The sequence below is a fragment of the Delphinus delphis genome, chromosome 19 (assembly GCF_949987515.2).
Source record: "Delphinus delphis chromosome 19, mDelDel1.2, whole genome shotgun sequence".
In the NCBI taxonomy this organism is placed as follows: domain Eukaryota; kingdom Metazoa; phylum Chordata; class Mammalia; order Artiodactyla; family Delphinidae; genus Delphinus; species Delphinus delphis.
In genome coordinates this window covers 26,742,532-26,764,892 of record NC_082701.1, presented here as the reverse complement: position 1 = coordinate 26,764,892, position 22,361 = coordinate 26,742,532, and the positions used below count along the sequence as shown (strand labels likewise).

The 22,361-nt window shown below is 39.9% G+C and overlaps 1 protein-coding gene across 1 annotated transcript in view; it reads right to left on the bottom strand.

The window, feature by feature from the left end:
• The window catches only part of ACACA (acetyl-CoA carboxylase alpha), a 233,868-nt gene that overhangs the window by 140,419 nt on the left and 71,088 nt on the right, over window positions 1-22,361 (bottom strand). Inside the window, 14 exon segments of the mRNA XM_059997545.1 lie at window positions 1,371-1,459; window positions 2,218-2,318; window positions 2,863-3,051; window positions 3,845-3,991; window positions 4,345-4,479; window positions 4,657-4,807; window positions 6,192-6,337; window positions 6,795-6,876; window positions 8,665-8,768; window positions 9,987-10,137; window positions 13,934-14,097; window positions 14,737-14,898; window positions 15,897-16,067; window positions 19,571-19,780. Coding sequence (XP_059853528.1) covers window positions 1,371-1,459; window positions 2,218-2,318; window positions 2,863-3,051; window positions 3,845-3,991; window positions 4,345-4,479; window positions 4,657-4,807; window positions 6,192-6,337; window positions 6,795-6,876; window positions 8,665-8,768; window positions 9,987-10,137; window positions 13,934-14,097; window positions 14,737-14,898; window positions 15,897-16,067; window positions 19,571-19,780 — 2,002 coding nt within the window.

Sequence of the window (22,361 nt, the reverse complement as noted above, 5' to 3'; positions counted from 1 at the left end):
TGATTATAATTTTCTCCAAAAGAGGTTGCACATTTTTTGTTAGACTTATTCCTTAGAATTTCATATTTTGTGTTGCTATTTTAAATGGAATATTTTTCCAAAATGCTCTTCTAAATGATTGTTCCACTATAAAACTTGAATTTTATATATTGACTTTTGTATCCAGCAACTTTGTTAGATTTTAAATAATTCTAATAATAAATATGTGGATTTTTTGAGGCTTTCTAGGTAGACCTCATACCATATCTAATAGTGGCTGATTTACTTCCTTACTCCTTTCTAATCCTCACACCTTTTCATTCTTTTTCTTGTCTTACTGCACTGGCTGGGATATCCAGTATGATGCTGAATAGCAGTAATGATAGTATGTGTCGTTGTCTTATTCCTAATCTTAAAGAGAATGCTTTCAACATCTTACCACTAAGTATGATGCATCTTACAGATTTTTTTTGTAGGAGAACTTTACATGATAAAAAGTTCCATTTCATTCTTAGTTGGCTAAGAATTTATCATGAATGCATATTAAATTTTGTCAGATACTTTTATCATCCATATCTTAAGATGATGGCCATGTTTTTTCCTGTTTTAGTCTATTACGTGATAAATGACATTAATCGGTTTTTCAAATATTAATCAAGCTTGCACTAGTGGGATAAAGCCAACTGCGTTGTGATCTATTATTTCACACATTGCTGCATTTAGTTTGCAATATTTACTTGAGTATTTCTCCTTGTCATGAGTGGGAGAGTCATCCTTTAAGGACTGGAAAAGGGAGCAAGACTGATGAAAGAAAATATTAGGTAATCTTTTAAATTCTATGGTGTTTCACTGCCATCTTGTGGCAGAAAGCAGTATCAGCAGTATGTAGCTTTAAAATCTTAGCCAGGGTATTTTAGTCAGACTTTGTACATCATTTAGTAAAGCTCTACAGAGAAAGCCAGGGATAAATTCCACCTAACTGATACACTGAAAAGCACTGGAAAATCTGAGCCTTTTTCAGAGGCCTGTGGTTCAATCCATGGATTAGCTGCTGAGAGGCAAGCTCTTTGGATAGGGTTTCTCAATTTCAGCCTGGTCATGACTCAACCAGCTCTCACTGTACAAGGTCAAGAAGATGCCAATCTTCTGCTAGAAAAATTTTCTCAGCCCTCTCCCAGAAGCACACTGGATTCACAATCTCATCAAGCTGTGTTTTGTTGTTGTTCTTTCTTTGGCGCTAGTGAGATATAGAGGTTTAATTTTTAAGGGACTGGTGAAAGGAGGAAGAGTTTGTTAATGTCAAGTGTTAGTGACAGGATGGACTGGCTCAGCTGTTGCTCAGTCCTCGAGGGAAATGTTCCCAGATACAGAGTCCTCAGGAAGGAACTCACCGTTCTGGAATTGCGTCTCTACTCGCAGGTACTGCCGCAGCAGGTCCATCACCACAGCCTTCATGTGGCCTCGGATACCACTGCGGTACCTGGGCAAACAGAAAAAGGTCCCCACTGAAAATCCTGACAGGCTAACACTGTTAAATAACAGACTATTACATAATAAACCCAGAGCCCAGATTTACTAGACTTTCTACTGAACTGCTTTCCTTCTAATATAGGACAAGACAGGAGACAGCGTAGGATCAACTAACCAGATCAATTTAAATTCAAGTCTAAAAGAAATATGGCTACAGACAAGATTTTTTTTTTCTTATAAAGGAATCAAGAAAAAAAGAGTGCAAAGCAAAACCAAAAACCACTTGATAGCCCTACCTACCAACACCCTGGTTCAGTCCCCATTGCTAAGTTGAAACGATCACCACACCCTTGAAGTGGTTAAGGGGTATCTGAAAAGTCTATGAATATCTTAAAGTTGAAAATGTCCTGTGAAGGTTCCTTTAATCCAACAGCTGAGTCCATAAGCTAAGGAGAATAAATATCAAATGGGGCCCTATGCCAGAAGAAAAATTAGGAGTTTCATGGAAATTGCAAGGAAAAAGAAAACGATGAGATTGCTGTGCCTTAATAATTGACAGAAAGATGCAGAATAAAGTCATCAGAAACACTGAGTATGAGAGCTAGCTCACGATTCTAAGATATTTAGTAGATATAACAGATTTTCTAAGATAGAGGTGCTTTCTAATTTCTCTAAGTCAAACCTGAAGTAAACCTCTTTGTGACTACTCAGAAGAAAGGAAGGTATGGGGATGCACAGGTCTGGGAATCTGGAGTTCCATGTAACTACCTCTGCACCAGCTGGACAATGCTCTGAGTGTTCATGAAGAAGACTTCCCGTTCAGATTTCCGGTTCAGTGTAGCTGCGTGGCTATCTAGGATGTTGGCAATCTAAAGTTTAAGAAAGGGAAAAAAAATGAAGCCCAGCATAGTAAAAGGACCCAAAGCATTAGCCTGCATAGCATCAACACTAGGAATCTTCTTAATTGTAACATGACAGTTTCTATCTTTCACATGTTGAGAGTAGCTGCAAGTTACCTGGTATAGTTTAGGGGCCCATTCATGATAAACAGGAAAGCAAAGGGTAATAAGTATGCTGCTGAGATAGTAAGGAAGTCTCTGATGATAGAACTACAAATATCCGCCTACTTTAAATTCACAAAAATACTTCTAATTAAGGCACAGCCCCACGAACAAAACTCTATGGGATACATGGCCAATATGCTTTCCTCTTAACCACAGATACTTTACATTTCACACACAGTACTTACCTTATTGGGCTTGTATCATGAAGCAGTTTTGTAAAGGGCACAATGATTAAACTTCAAAAGCACAACATCCAGACAGTAAGGAGGATCCAAACAGGAAGGAATCCTACAACATGAACTCTAGCATGGGCAGCCAGTAGAAAATGACAGTGTTACTCTATAAATACCTGCTGGCTGGGAAACTGACAGAGGACTGATGTGATGTTGCTAGCATACTGAGCCATTTCCTTCTTGATAGACTTCTCCACATTGGGGGGGATACGACCAGAGACACTGGTCATGATATCTTGCAGTTCTAGGAGAGGCAAGGAGGGATCTCTGAGGGTCTTCATCAACCGTTCAACCCAGTCTTTTACCTGAGAAGAAGGAAATAATAAAACAGGAACCAAACAAAATTAACACAATCCCCCAAATAAAATATCTGAATTCACTACCATATAGTACAGGAGTACCGTGCTTTATTGTGCGTTGCTTTTACTGTACTTCGCAAATATTGCATTTTTTACGAATTTCAATTTGTAAAACCCTGTGTTGAGCACCATTTTTCCAACAGCATTTGCTCACTTTATGTCTCTGTGTCACATTTTGGTAATTCTTGCACTGTTTCAAACCCTCCACCAGCAAAAAGATTACAACTCAATGAAGGCTCAGATGATGGTTAGCATTTATTAGCAACAGAGCATTTTTTAATTTAGGCATGTACATTTTTTTAGACATAATGCTATTGCACACTTAATAGACTACAGTATAGTGTAAACATAACTTCTCTATGCACTGGGAAGCCAAAAAATTCATGTGACTTGCTTTCTTGTAATACATGCTTTATCGCGGTGGTCTGGAACCAAACCCACAATATCTCCGAGGTATGCCTGTACTTACTTTGAAATTGCAATATAAGCACCTAACATTGTCCTTATTCTCTGGTTTAAATCCCAATTACATGCGAAGTCAATGACAGAGATAAGAAGCAAGGATTTAAAGACTTCAAATCCCACAGCTAATGGTGGGAGAGTTTCGGATCAAACAGCTTTCTTTTTCTCCCTCTTAAAAAAAAATCCTTACGTGACTTTTAAATGATCTTAGAGAACAGGTACCCTATTATGTATACGCCTTCCCCCACACCACCTCCCCAAGAAAAGTGATTCATACCCTGCTGCTAAAGAAAGGATCTGGAAGGCAGTATCCATTCATCACGTTGACCAGATTATCCAGGACATAGTGGAATACTCGATGGAGCTTCTCGCCTCTGAGTGCTGTGCTCTGGATCCGCGGCAGACTGCCTGTGTGAAGCTCAGCCTGTCAATCCCAATGAGAGGTCAAGTCATCCACTACCTTCTATTCAGGGTACAAACACACCACTGCAACTTAGATTCATCATGCAAAATCAAGACTCCTCTTCACCATACCCAGCTACAAGGAGAGAAGTCAACGGAGGAAGCATCATAAGGAAAATCACGGAATCTTAGTATCATAAGTCTTACAAATTCTAGTTCCATAATACCAAAGGCACACATACAAGCCATAAGATCGGGCTAAAAAGCTTAAGGAAAAACTGGAAAACCAAGGACTGAAATCACTTGCCTTTCCAAACTACTGTTACCGTGTAATCAGCTCTTGGAGAGCAATATTAAAAGTATCTTCCTACTCACCTGCTGGACCTTGCTGGGGTTGTCCAGCTGCATTTTGGCTATTACACAGCCCGGGTCAAGAGCTGCTCCAGGCCGCTTGACATAATGGATACAGCCAGACTCTGCAGCTGTTAAGGTCATTACCATCTTCATGACCTACAGTGAAAAATAAAATCTCTTAGGACCTAGCTTTAGGGATTAATGACAGCTACTGACACTTCCCCTTTCTATTTTCTACTTCCTTTCTGTTACTAGTCCTAGTACTAGTCAATTCCAGCCAACTCTTGTCCCACCTTCCCTCCCATGGCCCGGAAGCCCAATCACCACCCTGACCTCGATCTCAGCATAGCACTGGCCAGCGAACACATGGCCTCCATCCTCCACAATGTACTGGATTAACTTCCCAGCAGAAGGTGAGCGCATCACCGAAGGGTCATTTTCCTTCTCAAACACACAGGTTTTGTTGCCAATCGTGATGCGATACCTAGGAGATACATGGGAGTATGTAAGTCAATAAAGCACCTCAAATTGTAAAAGATAACGGTAGGATAATGTCAATCTTAAAAAAAAACCCTGAAAACTTCATTCTACACACACACACACACACACACACACACACACACACACAGCATTTATTGGATCCCTTTTTAAAAAAAAAAATTATTTATTTATTTATTTGGTTGCACTGGGTCTTAGTTGTGGCTCACGGGCTCCTATATTTGTGGCTTGCTGGCTCCTTAGTTGTGGCAGGTGGGCTCCTCAGTTGCAGCACGCATGTGGGATCTAGTTCCCTGACCAGGGATCCAACCCGGGCCCCCTGCATTGGGAGTGCAGAGTCTTAACCACTGCGCCACCAGGGAAGTCCCTTGCATCTTTGTTTACAATGCCAAATAACCCAAATTTCCTTCAATAAGGGTCAGATTAAATAAATTATGATACATCCATATAATGGAATAATATACGACCATTAAAAAGAATAGGTACCTCCATCAAGAAAAAAAAATGAAGGTGATGCTGATGTAATAGCTACCATTTTTTGAACTCTTATTATATCACAGACAATGTTCTACAACCTTTCCATGTGTTAATTCAGTTAATTACCACAGCCACACTGCATGATTGGTGTTGAACAGTATAAAAGATGTTAAAGGAAAAAATAAGGTACAGAACTAAATGTTATATTTATTTGTGAATATAATTAAAAGAAAAACAGTACGTACATATATGTAACTTGTATATACATACAAAATTTCTGCAAAAACATATGAGACTGTTAACAGTGGTAGCATATAAAAAGGGGAATTTATTTTTCATTGTCTGCCCAAACAGGAGTTGCGGAGAGACAATTTTTTAAAATTCATTCGTTCGTTCATTCATTCATTCATTCATTCATTTATGGCTGCGTTGGGTCTTCATTGCTGAGCACGAGCTTTCTCTAGTTGCGGCAAGTGGTAGCTGCTCTTTGTTGTGGTGCGCAGTCTTCTCATTGCCGGGGCTTCAGTAGTTGTGGCATGCGGGCTTTGGTAGTTGTGGCTCACAGGCTCTAGAGCGCAGGCTTAGTAGTTGTGGCACACGGGCTTAGCTGCTCCACAGCATGTGGGATCTTCCAGGACCAGGGCTCGGACCTGTGTCCCCTGCATTGGCAGGCAGATTCTTAACCACTGCACCACCAGGGAAGCCCAGAGTCAATGTTTTTCATTATAAATACTTCTTAATACTCTTGAAATTTTTGTTAAGTGCATGTGCTATTTTTTTTTAATTAGAATAGAATCCACAAAAAGACCTTGAAAAATCCCAAGAGTTAGTGACTACTCAGAGAAAAGACTGATATACAATGACCAGCAAGTGGACCTTAAACAGCCACTCACCTATCCACCTCCTCCTTCATGTATGTGGTATAACTGCTGCCATCATAGGACAAGAGCAGTCCTCCATCACTCAGCCGATGCACATCTACTTCCACACATGAGCCATTCATGATCACCACGTAGGAGTTCGGGGACTGTCGCGTCACCTGTAGGAAATGAGACCCCGAAGAGACAAGTCAGTGTGTCCCTTCCAGGGGGAGTCCCAGACAAAATTTCGGTATCTCAGAGATCTAGGTAAGAAAGCTCTGCCAGAGAGGAAGGAAATTCATGGCACTGGTGCTCTGAACACTAGTGTCTGTGGGCATGGCTCAGCCTTGCTGCGAGCAAAGAGGGGGGACCTTAGATGCATCTCCCTGCTCTGGTTGCTCTCTGTCTCCTTTATCTCTTGGCTGCATATGTGAAATTAAGCAACAGCTAAAACATTTTCAGAGAATCATAAAATACTGCTTTGACACAAGGCTACTGACACTAATAATGACTATAATTTCACTAACACCCAGCCCTGCAGTAAACCAAACTTTCACTCCATCTCTTGACCTAAAGGAAGCAGGCTGACAAAGAGAGAGGCAAAAAGTACATTGGCTTCAGTGGGGTTCAGCATACCTTCAGTACATACTTGACTCCCTCATAGATAAGTTCAACATCTACTGTATTCAGAAGTGTATGAGCAGAAAGGACTTGACCCCTGAAAGAACAACAATGTGAGAGATGCTTCTAGAAAGTTCTAGAAGTTTACAAGGGAATCTCAAAGGTTATCAGTTATAGCATTTCCTGGAATAGTAAGACTGAAAACAACCTAAAGGACCATCATCATTAAGGGACTGATATATAAATTACAAAAAAGTCATATGATGGAATATTATGCAGCCATTAAAAAAGAAAGATGAAGCCCTTTATGCACTAACATGAAATACTCTCTAAAATACACTGTTAAATGAAAAAAGCAAGTGAAATTGTGTAGGACAGCTTCAGAGTATGCTACCACTTGTGCTTAAAAAAAATAGGTGGTAGGAAGAAACAAATATTACATATATATGCTTATATAACTTACCATATGTCTGAAAGATTACAGACAGAAACTGGTAACTTGGGTTGACTACAGGGAAGGAAACTGGGTGGCCAGGGAACAGAGGTAAGAAGGAGACCTTTCACTACATACCTTTTTGTGCCTTTTGAATTTTAAACCATGTGAATATATTATCTGTTCTTAAAAATAAATAAAATTAAAACTTGAAAAAATTTTGAGAAAAGCTCCAGTGCAATCAACCCTCCTCTACCCCTATCAACTGAATTTTATTTGGGGTCTTAAAAAATAAAGGCAGTAGGCCATGGCTGGGTGGAGGGGAAAGGAAAGGACATTGCCAAGGAAGGAAAGAAACACTATCTCTTAAGAAAGACTTTGATAATAATTAAAGGAGGGAGTAAAAATGCAAGTGAGGCAAGTTGTTAATAATGGGTGAATCTGGACAAAGAATACATAGAAGTTGTTTGTATTATTCACGCAATTCTTCTATAAATCTGAAATTATTTCAAAACACAAGTTTTAAAAATAAATTTAAAGTAACGTTAAAAAGGTAAGGGGAGCTCGTAGAGGAGAGATTACGTGTGACATATCTGTACACCAGTAGGGAAACCATTTAACTAGGTTAGAGATTGCATGTTGAAGAACAGAAATGAGTATGGCTCGAGTGGTAAAAAGGCGCCATAGTATATAGGGAGTTGGAAGTCACTCTGAGGGATTTAGATCTGATACAGAAGGGAAATGTGAGCTGATGAAGGTTTTAGTGTGTAAGTGTAACATAGCGAAAGATTTTCATGGTAAGACTTGAACTGAAATCTCAGTTCAATTTTTAAAATTTTGTTTCTTTTCTTCCTTTCAGACACCTCAAAATGGAGCTGATGTAAGTCTAACAACACAGAAAGAATTAAAGTGCCTGTGATTAAAGTGCTATCAAATGATTAGCCTTGTGGACAATTCCTCCAGGGTCTCAAAGGCAGAGCTCAGTCTTCAGAACCAGTGTTGGAAATGAGTTTAGCCCCACACATACTTGAGAGACTCATGAGGTCATCTTGAATATCAGCCTCAATTATTAATTCCTGAAATTTTACAGGTCATATATGAAATATTCAGGGTTCCTTGCTAGAGTAAAACACCAGATTTTCATCACCAGGGCTTGGAGAGATTTGATGCTTGTACAGAACAGAATGTTTACTTCAGCTGGACTCCAGTTTTTAAAAAGCAACCTATTCTAACTGTGGTATAAACCAATTTCTAGAATCTGCCCTTAGAGCCCCAAAATCATTTGCCATAAACTCCTATATCCCTTCTCTCCCCTGCCTCCACGGTCAGTGAATAACAAGTAGCACTCACAAGCTGCCAGGAACAGAGAGAAGAATAAATGGGCCTCTGAACTTCAGTCCTGCACTCAGGACCACTAGTTAGCTTGCACAGACTATGAGAAGCAAAGCCTACCTCTCTAAGGAGTGAAGGAAGTTGGAGATGCTATTCCGCAGGCTCACATCTGCCACGTGCAGAGCCCCACACACAACTCCCAACATGGTGTCAGGTCGCTCTGCCTGAAAAGAAGGAAAAGAGAGCAGATCAAAAGCAGGGTCACTTGGCACCATGGCCCCTCAATTTTAATCAGGCTCAAATGTGCTGTGAAGAATCAGCTACCATTGAGAGTCTCCATCCTTATTGTCCAACTGATTTTTTTTTTAACATTTACTCTTTTTTAAAAGTATTTTTTTTTAATTTTTATTTATTTTATTTATTGATTTTTGGCTGCACTGGGTCTTCGTTGCTGCACGTGGGCTTTCTCTAGTTGAGGTGAGCAGGGGCTACTCTTCATTGTGGTGTGCGGGCTTCTCATTGTGGTGGCTTCTCTTGTTTCAGAGCACGGGCTCTAGGCATGCAGGCTTCAGTAGTTTCAGTACGCGGGCTCAGTAGTTGTGGTACGTGGGCTCAGTAGTTGTGGCTTGTGGGCCCTAGAGCGCAGGCTCAGTAGTTGTGGCACACGGGCTTAGTTGCTCCGTGGCACGTAGGATCTTCCAGGATCAGGGCTCGAATCCGTGTCCCCTGCATAGGCAGGCGGATTCTTAACCACTGTGCTACCAGGGAAGCCCCCAACTGATTTTTGAGACAAAAACACATTTATTTTTAGAATCTGAATAGAGGTCTCATTTGAATAGAAATAAAAAACACCTTTCCCTCCACCCTCCCAAGATTTCCACTGAGCCAATCGAAGAGTAGCTCAAAAACAAGCTTTTGTCACAAATAAACTTCAAAAGGTACAAAGATTTGGCTACCAATAATCTCAAAGAAAAATGGTGTATAACCAAACTTTGGACCTCCAGCTAATTTACATGAATCTAACAATTTTATACAAAATCTTGAGTAATTTATATTAGCCCAGCGATTCAGGAACAAAGGGTAACTTCTGTTGATTAAAATGAGGCCCCTCTCATCAGTGCTTGGTAGATAGATGTAGAAGTTGGTAACTCTGAACCAGATTTAACATCAAGTGAGGAAAGAGAAAGTATTTCAATCCCTGCGTGCCTCTCTTCAAATATACCCTTGGAAGTAATACGACAACCTATAAAGTGACTGTGTAACACAGGCACAAGAACTCTTACAGTGCTAAAATCACACTGACACCTAGATTTTTCCACATAGACCAAGAACGATTCAGATTAGAATCAAATAAATTTTATCTAGCAGCATGGACTGATCACACCACAAGCCTATAAAAACCCAATCCCAGAAGTTGTTTGTGTAAGTGGAGAAATACACACCTGTACTTTTTCTGCTATCAGTCTGTCCAGCCAGCCAGTGTCAATTCTATTCATCTGAAAGCTTTCAGTCTCCAACAATTTGATCAGGTATTCGACTGTAGTTCGAAAGTCGCCCCGGATAGATAGTTCCTTCAAAGCCACCACCATGTTTCTGGGAGAAGGATAGAAGCAGATCTGTTTCAGCAACAAATGTTCTAGTGTTTTTCAATAACTTTCAAGAATTGTTTCATTCCTTTAGTTTCAGGAGGCGGGGGAGAGAGACAGACAGTTCCAAGAACAAATGAGGGTGCAGATATATATGTGCTTATTCCAGATAGAATTTTCAAGAAGTCAGCAAACTTATGAGTCTGATTAATATTACCATAAGAGCATCAGCAGATCACATACATTTCATTACATGGAATACAGAACAAATTATCTGCAAACCACCAAGTTTTCACTGTTCCCATCATTCCATTCATTTATTGCTGGCTAACGAGAATTAGGGCATAATTCCCCCCTCCTTACACCTTTTTTATTTTATTTAGGTAAAGTTTACATTTAATAAAATATACTTAAGTATATTGTTCAGTGAATTTTTACAAACACTAATACCTTAATTTAAAGGTTTCCATACAATGGAGGTAACTGGCTGGGGAAAGTCAGGTATTATTAGCCTGACACTGCATGTGAGAGTGGTGGTTTTTTTTAAGCTGCATTTTAGCCATCTGTGGAATGACTTGCTCATTACTTTGATTACTTTCCAATTAAGTGTTAAATGATCTAACTTTAACAAAATTTCAAATACCATGGGGTTTTTCCCTGTATACTTCTGCCCAGTGTTATGCTGAACAGGGCAGGTCCCTACTTCAACAAATATTTATTATGCATCTCACAGACTCAAGACACATACTAGACTCTTAAGGGAGAGAGAATGTGGAGACAATAATCACTTTAAAAATATATGACAGGGCTTCCCTGGTGGCGCAGTCGTTGAGAGTCCGCCTGCTGATGCAGGGGACACGCACGGGTTCCTGCCCCGGTCCGGGAAGATCCCACATGTCGCGGAGCAGCTAGGCCCGTGAGTCATGGCCACTGAGCCTGCGCGTCTGGAGCCTGTACTCCGCAATGGGAGAGGCCACAACAGTGAGAGGCCCACGTACCGCAAAAAATTAAAAAATAAAAAAATATATATATATATGACATAATATCATAAATACCAGTAGAGAGAGATAAGCAAAGTGTGGAGCGGTTCTAAGAGGGGAGAAAATCCACCTCCCTATGGTTTCATAAAGAATGTGAGATCTGACATAGAAAACAAACTTGTGGTTACCATAAGGGGAAAGGGAGGGGGGAGGGATAAATTAGGAACATAAGATTAAGTGATACAAACTACTATACATAAAATAGATAAGCAACATGTTTTTACTGAATAGCATGGGGAACTATATTCAATATCTTGTAATTACCTATAATGGAAAATAATCTGAAAAGAACATATATATATAACTGAATCACTTTGCTGTACACCTGAACTAATACAATATTGTAAATCAACTATTCTTCAATTAAAAAAAAGAAAAAGAATGTGGGATCTGAAATGGGATAAAAGTTAAGCTGGGATTATGACTGTGACAGAAATATTCTTCCAAGTGGTCCAGGAGTTCTCAGCCTAGACCATTATTCCGTTTCCCACCTCTACCCTCCTCTCTATGCCCTATCTCAGCCTGGCTTATTCCTATACATATTTCAGATATCAATCTAGAGGTCACTTCCTTTTGCGAAAACATCCCTGACCCTTTCTGGACTGAGTTAGCTGACTCAGCTCTACGCTCCTATAACACCCTTATGTAATCCCACTATCAGAGACGGCACTTCCTACACTGTGTTCAATTGCTTATTTGCCTCTCTTACTCTGGATCATAAAGTTCCATGAGGGCACAGACCCTATCTTGATCCTCATTATATTGTCAGAGCCATTAGATATTCAGTAAATATTTGTTAAATGGAGTGAATGAATGGATGGACAGAGGGAGTAGCAAGAACAAAGGGAAAAAGGAAATAAATTAGGGGTTGTGTTCAGGGAATGTTATGATTGAAGCAGAGGGTATGAGGACAGGAATTAGGGGCAAGTCCATTCATCCAACAAACATCTACTGAGTGCTTACTATGTTCAGGGGACACAGCAGCAACAAGACAGACACGGTCTTGTTCTCATGGTATTTAGATTACAGTCTGCGGGAAATATGGGTTGGGGCTATTTTGGAGAAGAATATGAACACCAAGCAGAAGAATATAGACCTAATATAATGAAGAAAGAAGAAACAAACTCTGAGCTGAAGAATGAACTTTAGCATGGTATTAAGAAGCAAGTTTAGGGACTTCCCTGGCTGTCCAGTGGTTAAGACTCTGCGATTCCACTACAGGGGGGTGTGAGTTCGATCCCTGGTCGGGGAACTAAGATCCCACGTGTCACAAAGCGCGGCCAAAAAAGAAGGGCAAGCTTATTGTAGAGACCATAATTTTCATATGCTAAACATTAACCTGGTAGCTTTACACTGTAGAGAAATGTACAGAGCAGGTCAGGAAGTAAGGAGCAAGGCTTTTGGAGCAGGTCATAAGACATGTCCTGTAGAGAATGCTCAGTGGCGTGCCAATCAGGACTGGAAACCTAAATACCAATAGCGGCCACTCTGGGGATGTAAATGAGTGAGGCAGACTGGATGGGAGCTGTGTGGACTAGAGAGTTCGTGTTTCTTCTAAAGGAAGCAGTCACACAAAGCTTCAGTTAACTTTTGCCAAGTGGAATACAAAACCAACCGTCAACCCGTTCTTTTAAGGGAAGACAGAAATCCATGTATTTACTTCAATCTCCCAATTTTTAAATATTGGTGATTTAAAAAAACTAACACTCTACAAGACAATCAAAACACATCTGTGGCTGTGACTAGTCGAAAAGCCACCAATTTGCAAGCTCTAGTGTAAACCTTCTTCACTTTGGCAAAGCAGGATAGGACTGAAAGAAAAATAAAAAGGCAACTTTTATGCCAGATGGTTTTTCTGGTAGCATTGCTTTAATTCTGAAAACTCCACTTATAGTTTTGAATAAGTGGGAAGAGTTGTAGAGGACAAAATAGAGAAAATTTGAGGTTTCCCAACTTCTAAACACATTATTAAAAACCAACATTATTAATAAATACTTACTGATTACACAATCTATGTGTGCAGTTTAAAGGTCAAAGGAATAGTATTAAATGCTTGGTTCAAGGAAATAGACAATTAAAAAATAGAACTAGATCAATTTTGGATAGATCTTCTAAAATATCTAACCTGTCAAAATTACCTCCTAGAGCCCTACTTTTCAGGCAAGCAAAACTGCTATTAAATATTTAATGTTTACCCTCAATAGAATATTAACTAATACCTATGATATACCAGTTATATTATACGCTGTGTGTATATTTCATAGCTCACTGAGGTCTCTCATATAAGCAATGTGGACAGTCCCCTTATGCCCTTTTCATGTAATAAGCAGTTTCATTTTATTATTTTAAATGGCTACGGGACATTTACAGCTATACCTTTATTTTGATGACAAATAACAGGTCTTATCTCTGACATATGTCAAGTTCTTGGACAAGAATCTACCCCCACCCCCAAATGACAACATCATTTCTATAGAAAAATATGATATTTTTAAAGCAATCAATTTTATAAGTTTATTAAAAACATTGAAAGCAAAAATACTTGAAAATGCTCAGGGCAACAGACAGAAAAACATCTGCCAAACACTGAATAAATTTAATACAACATGAATGTAAGTACAGTCAAAGATATATTTCTTCAAGAAGGTTATTCATATTAGTACTTTTATAGCAATACATGATTCCCATTCCCATGCTCACACCTTCATTGAAGATTAGCACAAGTTTATTCTCTGAAATGCAATCAAATGCTATTATACTCACGAAATTGCTTCCTCTCGGTTTTCTCCCCAGGAAAAGCAGTGACCGAACTGAGAATCAGCAAATTCATGAAGTCCCCCTGCAGCAGCAACACTGAAATAGCCCCAAACGTTCTTATTGCTGCGGAAATTCAGTTCCTGAACTGTTCCTGAGCTGGGCTTAAAACCCTATTAGAAGATTCACAGATATAGAGAACAAACAAGTGGTTAACAAGAGGGAGAGGGAAGGAAGGAAAGGAAATATAGGGGTAGAGGATTAAGAAATACAAACCACTATATATAAAATAAATAAACTACAGGAGTATTGTACAGCACAGGGACTATAGTCAGTACTTTATAATAACTTAAAATGAAGTATACTGAATCACTATGTTGTATACCTGAAACTAATATAATATTGTAAATTAACTACATGCAATAAATTTTTTAAATCAAAAAAAAAAAACCCTGTTAGAGAATGAAGAATATGAGATGATATTATACTTCCAAGGAAGAGAACGTTCATATACTTATTGTTCAGGTTCTGTGTAATCACACACACACAAAAGCAGAAATGATACACAAAAATTATAAAGGCTTGCGAGCCAATGTCCAGTGCTACAGACCCACTAAGGACTCTACAGTGACTAAATAGGTCTAAGTGACCAATGGAACAGTGATTACTTATTTGTCTGCTCTTATGAAGCCTCTATGAATTTCCTTCTCCAGAGGAAGTCCCAAGATATTTCAGATATGCCCTCAGATAGCATCTTAATATTAAAGTTCACAGGGAAAAAAAAAGTGTAAACCTTTTAAGTGATGGGTTACCTCATCTGGATTTTCACTAGTGATCCGAGCAGCAATAACGTGGCCCCTTGGGCAAGGAACATGAGCAGAATTTTCAAAATCAATGGGAGCATCACCCCAGGGAGATACCCCATACATCATACGGATATCCTTGATTCTATACAAAGGGATCCCCATGGCAATCTGAAAGGTAATAAAACACACATCACTCATTTTTCACAGTTACTTGCCTTAAAATGTGGAAGCTATCAGATTTCTCATTTCAGTAGCCACCACCTAAAACACCCTATTTTTATAGCCTGCATCCTACATCATGGAATAGGTGACTCTAAGTTACTTGAAACAAAACACACGTAAGGTGTTAAATACTCCCCACTCCTTAAAAAGTCCCCAAATCCCTAAAGCAATAGACATGAGCTTCCCTCTAATTGTCATTTCCCCATCAAGGGATCAGAATGAAAATATCCAAGGGAAGAGTCAGTGTCAGTGGCTCTCCAAGTTCAGACAGCTCAGAAGTCCTAACTATGTCATAATTACTTCATAATTATCGCCACAAACCACTGGAGAAAGTATGTAAATCTTTATTTACTGGGTTCCTTAACAGGGACCACTGGGGACCAGAAGGGGTTCTCAATGTGGGCAAAGAATATGTTATTTACAAATAATATCAAACTTCATCATGAACTATTACTGCTTCCCATAGCATTTGTTTCCTGGGCTGAATGGAGAAAATAATATTGACAGCCAGCACTTTAAACATTATAAAAATGAATGTGTGCTGCCACACTCTTGCCGTGAACAACCTCAGCCACCACTCTAAGGTGGAATTGCTTCAATTTAGAACACTAGGAAAAAGGAGTAGAGGACCATTGCGATGTTTGTAAGGTTTCCTACAATTTAAACAACTGAGTAAAGCATATTATTTGTTAAGTTTCTTTCTGATATATGACATTTTATATCAGATGTGTCTGGCTAAAAAATAATAATATTCCTAGATTTGTACCATATCAGGAAAACCAACCCACACATCCCAAGCCATAGAGTGCAAGAGATGAACATTACACGAGACTCAGATAAGGGGCGTCTTCTCTTAACAGACGCTACTTGAACCAGTTTTGCAGGCATCTCTGACATTCCAAACTTCTGTAAGCAACTCTCTGATCAAGAGCAGGGTGACTCACCTGGAGCTGTGCCGCAGGGAGGTTGACATCGGCCACCATCTCTGTACAAGGGTGCTCCACCTGTAGCCGAGGGTTCAGTTCCAGAAAGTAGAAGCTGCCATCCTGGCTGTAGAGGTATTCCACAGTCCCAGCACTCACATAACCAACCATTTTGGCAAGTTTCACCGCACACTCAAAGAAGAAAGATAAGGCAACATAAGTATGTCACCTTGTCCAGCTGATGGGCTACTACTTATCTATACCTTCTCCCTCTCAAAGAGCCAGTGTTTATAAAGGCTTTTAGCCATGTGAGTGAATTTCACCCTCTCTGATTAAAACACCATGGGAGATTCTGCACTGTACACTTGTTCCTAGTATTTATAGTATTCTTCCTAGAATACGAGAAATTCTTCCTAGAAACATGGCTGTCCAGCTAGAGACTAGATTTTCTACCCTCCCTTAAAGCAAGTGACTAAGTTTTAACCAATGCAACGTCAGCATTGGTGAGTGATATGCATAATCCCTGAATCATGTTTTGAAAAGGAATTGCTTGTCCTCTATTCCTGGCTTTTCCCCTTCTATGGACTAGAACATGGTCATGACAGTGCAAGCCCGTTTCACCATGCAGATGAGAACATACTAAGAATGACAAAACAAAACAAAAAGAACCTGAATCCCAAGATGGTCTCATGGAGCAGCATGGTCCTACTGGTCCTGGAGAGATCACCTCAGATTATGATTGGAAGGAAAAATAAACTTCTATCCTATTGCGTGGTTGTACTTTTTTGGATCTCTTTATTACAATAGCTTAACCTGTACCCTAATCAATACAGAAACTATTAAATTCAGGTAGGATGCTGATATTTAAAAAAATTAAAGCATGTGATGCTGACTTAACAACAGGGTAGCAGCTCTCAAGGAAACAGATTCTGCAGACTGGAAAACTGGTGGCCTCCTTGTTAGGCATAAGAAAACATTTGGGAAACGGTCTCCTACAATAACTTGGAATGCGGACAAAACACCAACTAAGCCCTAAGAAAAGTGGTTAGAAAATGTCAGAATGTGAAAAAAACCAAATGCCTTTGTATCCCCAAACCAGAAGATTAGATTCTCACCCTGAAGCAACCCAGTGCCAAAGATCAAGTCAAGGGGGCTGCTTTAGTATCAGCTGGCCTCAAGGTAGTCAGTACTGAACTGAGGAGAGAAAGAGGGCTGAACACAGAAGGAAGTAAATAAAGAGGAAAAGTTACGATGTCCAGAAATCTTGAGTGTGGTTACTCCTACCTAAAGCTGAATAGAAGCAAAGAGTCCAGAAACGTACTAAGTTTTGACGGAATTGTATTTCTAAACAAACCACAAATCTGGCTTTCAAAACCCATGATAGATAATCACAGTCATCTGTGTGGCCCCAACCCTGCACCAGCAGGAAGTGAGCGGTGAAAGCTCTGCCAAAGAAAGCATGGTCTCCAAAGCTCAGTCATAGAGGACCGTGAACAAGGAAGAACTTCCCAGAGAAAAAGGCCTTAACGGTGCCTTGAGGAATCACAGGCAAAGAATTTACTTCCAGAGAGCAGAACCAGGGGCAGCCAGAGGGCTAATGGAGGTATTACTCCACCACATGACAGGAAATCACCACAATTCCTACCTAGAAGAATTTGATAACTGCTATGGATCAGTGATTATTGCCTCTTTTTCATTCTTCTTTTTACCAAATGGGAGTTATCCTGTTCCTACTCCACCACTGTATATAGCAAAAGGAGGAATCACAAGGGGTAGGTAACTTATATTCTAGGTCACTGGCCCATACAAAGCCACATGTACATATAACAGAGAGGACTGTACATTACCTAGAGAGTTGGACTTTGGGCTGAATATAGCAACTAGGTGGGACTTTGGGCTGTCTTCTTTGGGGAAAGGCTAAGAATGTTCCAAGAGTGACAAAAAGGGTGTGAAAGGATAATGGGTAGCCAGAGGAGCAGACACAGATTGTTAAATGCCCTCCAGTAATTTTTCATTGCGTCATCCATTTAGTAATAGAATCTCCTGAATTTCAGCTGAGCATATGGCCACCCAGCTAGTGACTACAATTCCTAACATCCCTTGCAGCTAGGTGTGATTGTGTAACTGAATGTTGTCCAGTGAAAAGTGAGCAGAAGTAATACGTGTGACTTCTGGCTCATATTTTTATATGCTTGCCTTCCAAGTCCTCTCTTTCCCCCTCCCACAGGCTACAGTGTGAACATATTCTTGCGAGCTAGCTTCAATCATAAGGTAATGACACCCTAGAACAAGGGTTGGCAAACTTTTTCAGTAAGGGCCAGATAATAATTATTTTCAGCTGTGTGGGCCATATAGTCTCTGTCACAACTACTCAACTTTGTCACTGCAGTGATAAGGCAGCCACAGATAATACATAAATAAATTAGCATGCCGTGTTCCAATAAAATTTTATTTACAGGGACTCCTCTGGTGGTGCAGTTCTTGAGAATCCGCCTGCCTGTGCTGGGGACATGGGTTCGATCCCTGGTCCAGGAAGATCCCACATGCCGCGGAGCAACTGAGCCCGAGCGCCACAACTACTGAGCCTGTGCTCTAGAGCCTGCAAGCCACAACTACTGAGCCCACGTGCTGCAACTACTTAAGCCCACGCACCTAGAGCCCATGCTCCACAACAGGAGAGGCCATTGCAATGAGAAGTCCACGCACCGCAACCAAGAGCAGCCCCCACTCGACACAATTCGAGAAAGCCCACACGTAGCAATGAAGGCCCAATGCAGCCAAAAGTAAAATAAATACATAAATATTAAAAAAAAAACAAAAAACAGAAAAAAAAAATTTTTATTTACAAAATCAGGTGGCAGGTTGGATTTGGCCTGCTAGTTGTGGTTTGCTGACTCCCCTCCTAGTAATAGCAAAGCAGTAAACCGGGGTCCCTGGCACCAGCTCATCTCTGAACTATGATGAGAGAGAGAAATAGAACTTGCACCTTATTTAAGCCACTGTACTTTGGAGGCCTCTTTACTACAGTAGTTAAAGAATCAATCTTAATACACACACAAACACATGTAGAAATTAAACTTAAAACACAGATGACCATATATTCAGCTTCTTTGGAATCAGGGAGAAAAAAGATGGAAAACATATCTCCAAAAAGATGAAGATTGAGTCAAGGTTCCAGAAAAGACCATGTTCAGACTCCTAAACTACAGCTATTTCCAAGGGACCCTGTAAAACTGCTGAGAGATTATTTTCCATACAAAAATATAGGCTATGTAAATTTTAAAGATACTTAGAGGAACTTTTAAGAGACAATGGACTTGAACAAATTCATCTGAAGACTAAAGGATAATCAATCTAGAAAATGCAACTACCTGCTTATCATGAGCTTGTTAAAGAACCAGACAGTAAGATTAAAAAATCCCAAAACATTTCTCTTCATTATCCCTACTCAAAATAGTACACTGATTCTTTGTCAAAAGCATTAACTAATTTAGAGTTTGAAGTGTTCACTGGTATCTCTACTAGAGGGAGAATAGGAGAATTTTTATTTTATTTTTCCTCTAGGAAAAGGATATAATCTTATCAGTTATCCAGAATCACCGCTTGAAATTCCACTATTCTCAGATTGGCATATGAATTAAATGAGTAGTAGTTTTGTGTAAGAAAACAAAAATTAGAGCTTTTCATATACATACTTGTTCCATATGCTCAAATACTGCTGGAGTAGCAATAGCAGTAGGTGCCTCTTCAATAATCTTCTGATGCCTGCGCTGTACAGAGCAGTCACGACCAAACAGAGAGATAGCGTTGCCATACTGATCTGCTAAGATCTGCACCTCCAGGTGACGAGATTGTTTGGCTAGTCTCATCACAAAGATAGGAGATCCAGGGACTTCAGCTTGAACCTATATTAGAAGAGGAAATAGAACAAATTCTTAAGTGGTAAGCACTTTTTCTATCTTGATAAGCTCCTTCCATTTCAACAGGCAGATGCCTAGAAGTGTCAGGGACCATGTTAATCATTAGAAATACAAAAATAAATAAAATATAGCTCATGCTCTCATCCTTCTTAAAGATACTGCATTCTTAGTTATATAACCAATATTAACTGATAAATACAAAAATGTATGAACATCCAGTGTGTTACAAGGGCAAAGAACAAATATTTTGAAAACACACACACACAAATTCCACAAAAGGGCAAAATACTGCCATCAATTCCAAACAACAAATGTACAACTTGTTCTAGATACTTTCCTGGTTCACATTTCATTATATACAGTATTGTTGTAGTCAAAGGACTTCCATCTTCAGTTTTGAAGCATACTGTCACTAGATACAGAACTCGACACTAGCAATTATTTTCTTTCAGCACTTTAAAGATACTGCAATGTTTTCTGGTTTCCACTGTTTCTACTGAGATGTCAGCTATCAATCTTACTGTTACTCCTTTGAAAGTAATCTTTTTTTCCCGGCTGCTTTAGGATTTTCTCTTTTCTCTGTCTTTTTAGGGGAGTGGAGTGGCAGATTTACTCTGATAAACTTAGATGTGGTTTTCTCTGTACTTCTCCTTGCAGGGCTCATAGTGTTTTTTGAATCTGTGCTTAGTATCTTTTCAAGAAATTCTTAGCCATTAGTTCAGAAAAATTCTTAGCCATTGTCTCTTCAAATATTGCTTCTGCTCCATGATTTCTTCAAACATTGCTTCTGCTCCATTTTCTCTCTCTTCTCCTCTGAGACTCAAAGTACACGTTAGATCATTTCACTGTCTTTTATGCTCTGTATCTCTTATGCTTTGTTTTGCTATATAACAAGTTACCTCAAAACTCAGTGGCTTGCTTAGGACACCAACCATTTTATTTGCTCATGATGCTGTGCTCATCTGGGCAGTTCTTCTGGTCTTGCTATAGTCATTCATGTGCATATCATCATCTGGTGGCTCGAGTGGGGCTGAATGGTCTCATGCAAATGTCTGCTGACTTGTGTTGACTGTTGGCCAGTAGGTCTACAGAGCCTTGACTGGAACAGCTCATCTCTATTGCATGTGGCCTCCATCCTCCAGCAGGCTAGACCAGGCTTCTTCAATGCAGTGTTCCAAGAAGAGGGTGAGGGCAGAAGCTGCAAGGCTTCACAAGCACTAGCCTCTAGAACTTACACAATACCACTTTGGCCACATTCTAATGGTCTAAGCAAGCCACAAGGCCAGCTAAGATTCAAGGGGTGAGAAAAGAGATGCCACCTCTTAATGGGAGGAAGGTAAAGTCACATTGCAAAGGGATATACATTCAAGAACAGGAGAGGTTATTGCGGCCATCGCTGCAAACAATCTACTATGGTCCGCCCTCTGGCCACAATAATTCATATACCTCCCACATGCAAAATAGACTCACCCCCTCCCAAGACCCCCAAAGTCATCCAATCATGGCATCAGGCTTGAGGTCCATTTTCTCATAAGTCATGTCCACAAGCAAAAGAGACTCCTTGGGTGCAGCTCCTCAGGTGCTCTTTATCCAAAGATCTGGGAACTAAAAAGACAAGTTATCTGCCCCCAACACCCCCAACATTTAATGATGAGATGGGGAGAGAATAACTGTAAAAGATACTCCTATTCAAAGAAGAAAGGACAGGAGGTACATAGCAGTCACTGGTCCACAACAATTCTGAAATCCAGACGGGCAGATGTTGTGAGGTTCCCTTACTCCAGGGGCATGGAATTTTTGTTGTTGTTTGCTGTTTTTTACTACGGTCTTGTTCTGCTCCCTGTGAGTGGTTTCCTAATCCATGGGTCCCCTCTGCTCTTAGCTGCCCTCTGGGCTCCTGGCTCCACAATCTGAAAAATCTTTTTATTATTAGAAATTACTAATGTTTACAGCTGAACAATTTTTCCAGTCTGCTTCCTATTCATAGAAAGTCAAAGTCTCAGAGGCCTCTTTGAAGTCTGAACTGTCTCTGTCCCTTTAGTCCCTTTGGTGCATTTATCAACAGAAGTCTCTCAAAAACTTTGTGGTTTTCCTATGAATCATATTGGAAATTCACTACTTGCGCCAAAAACATATCCATAACTTTTCTGCACAGACCTCTCTGTACCTCGGGTTTGTCAGGCTGCTGTGGGACAACATCTTTAAAATTCTTAGAAGCCCTTTTTTTCTAGCTGAGAGAGTAATCTACCAGGTACTGTCTTAAGTATTTCTGAGGTCTTAAAGGATCTTCCAGGCACTCTTGATTTGGTCTGTACTCTGAAGTCATTTTTTACTTTGAAAATCTTTTGCCAGCTGGAGAGATTGGGAATGAGAAACAGTTCTATTTTCAAACTCAACAAGTTTGAAACACCTTCTTTAGTTCGTCCCTCTTTATAGTTCCTTAGCAAAAGCAACCAAAAGCATTCAACAGATACTGTTAACACTTTATCTAAAAAGATCTCCTTAACTAGGTCTACAAGTTCACTAAATACAGTCTCTACCTTCCAAGTTACCTCAGGTAATTGTT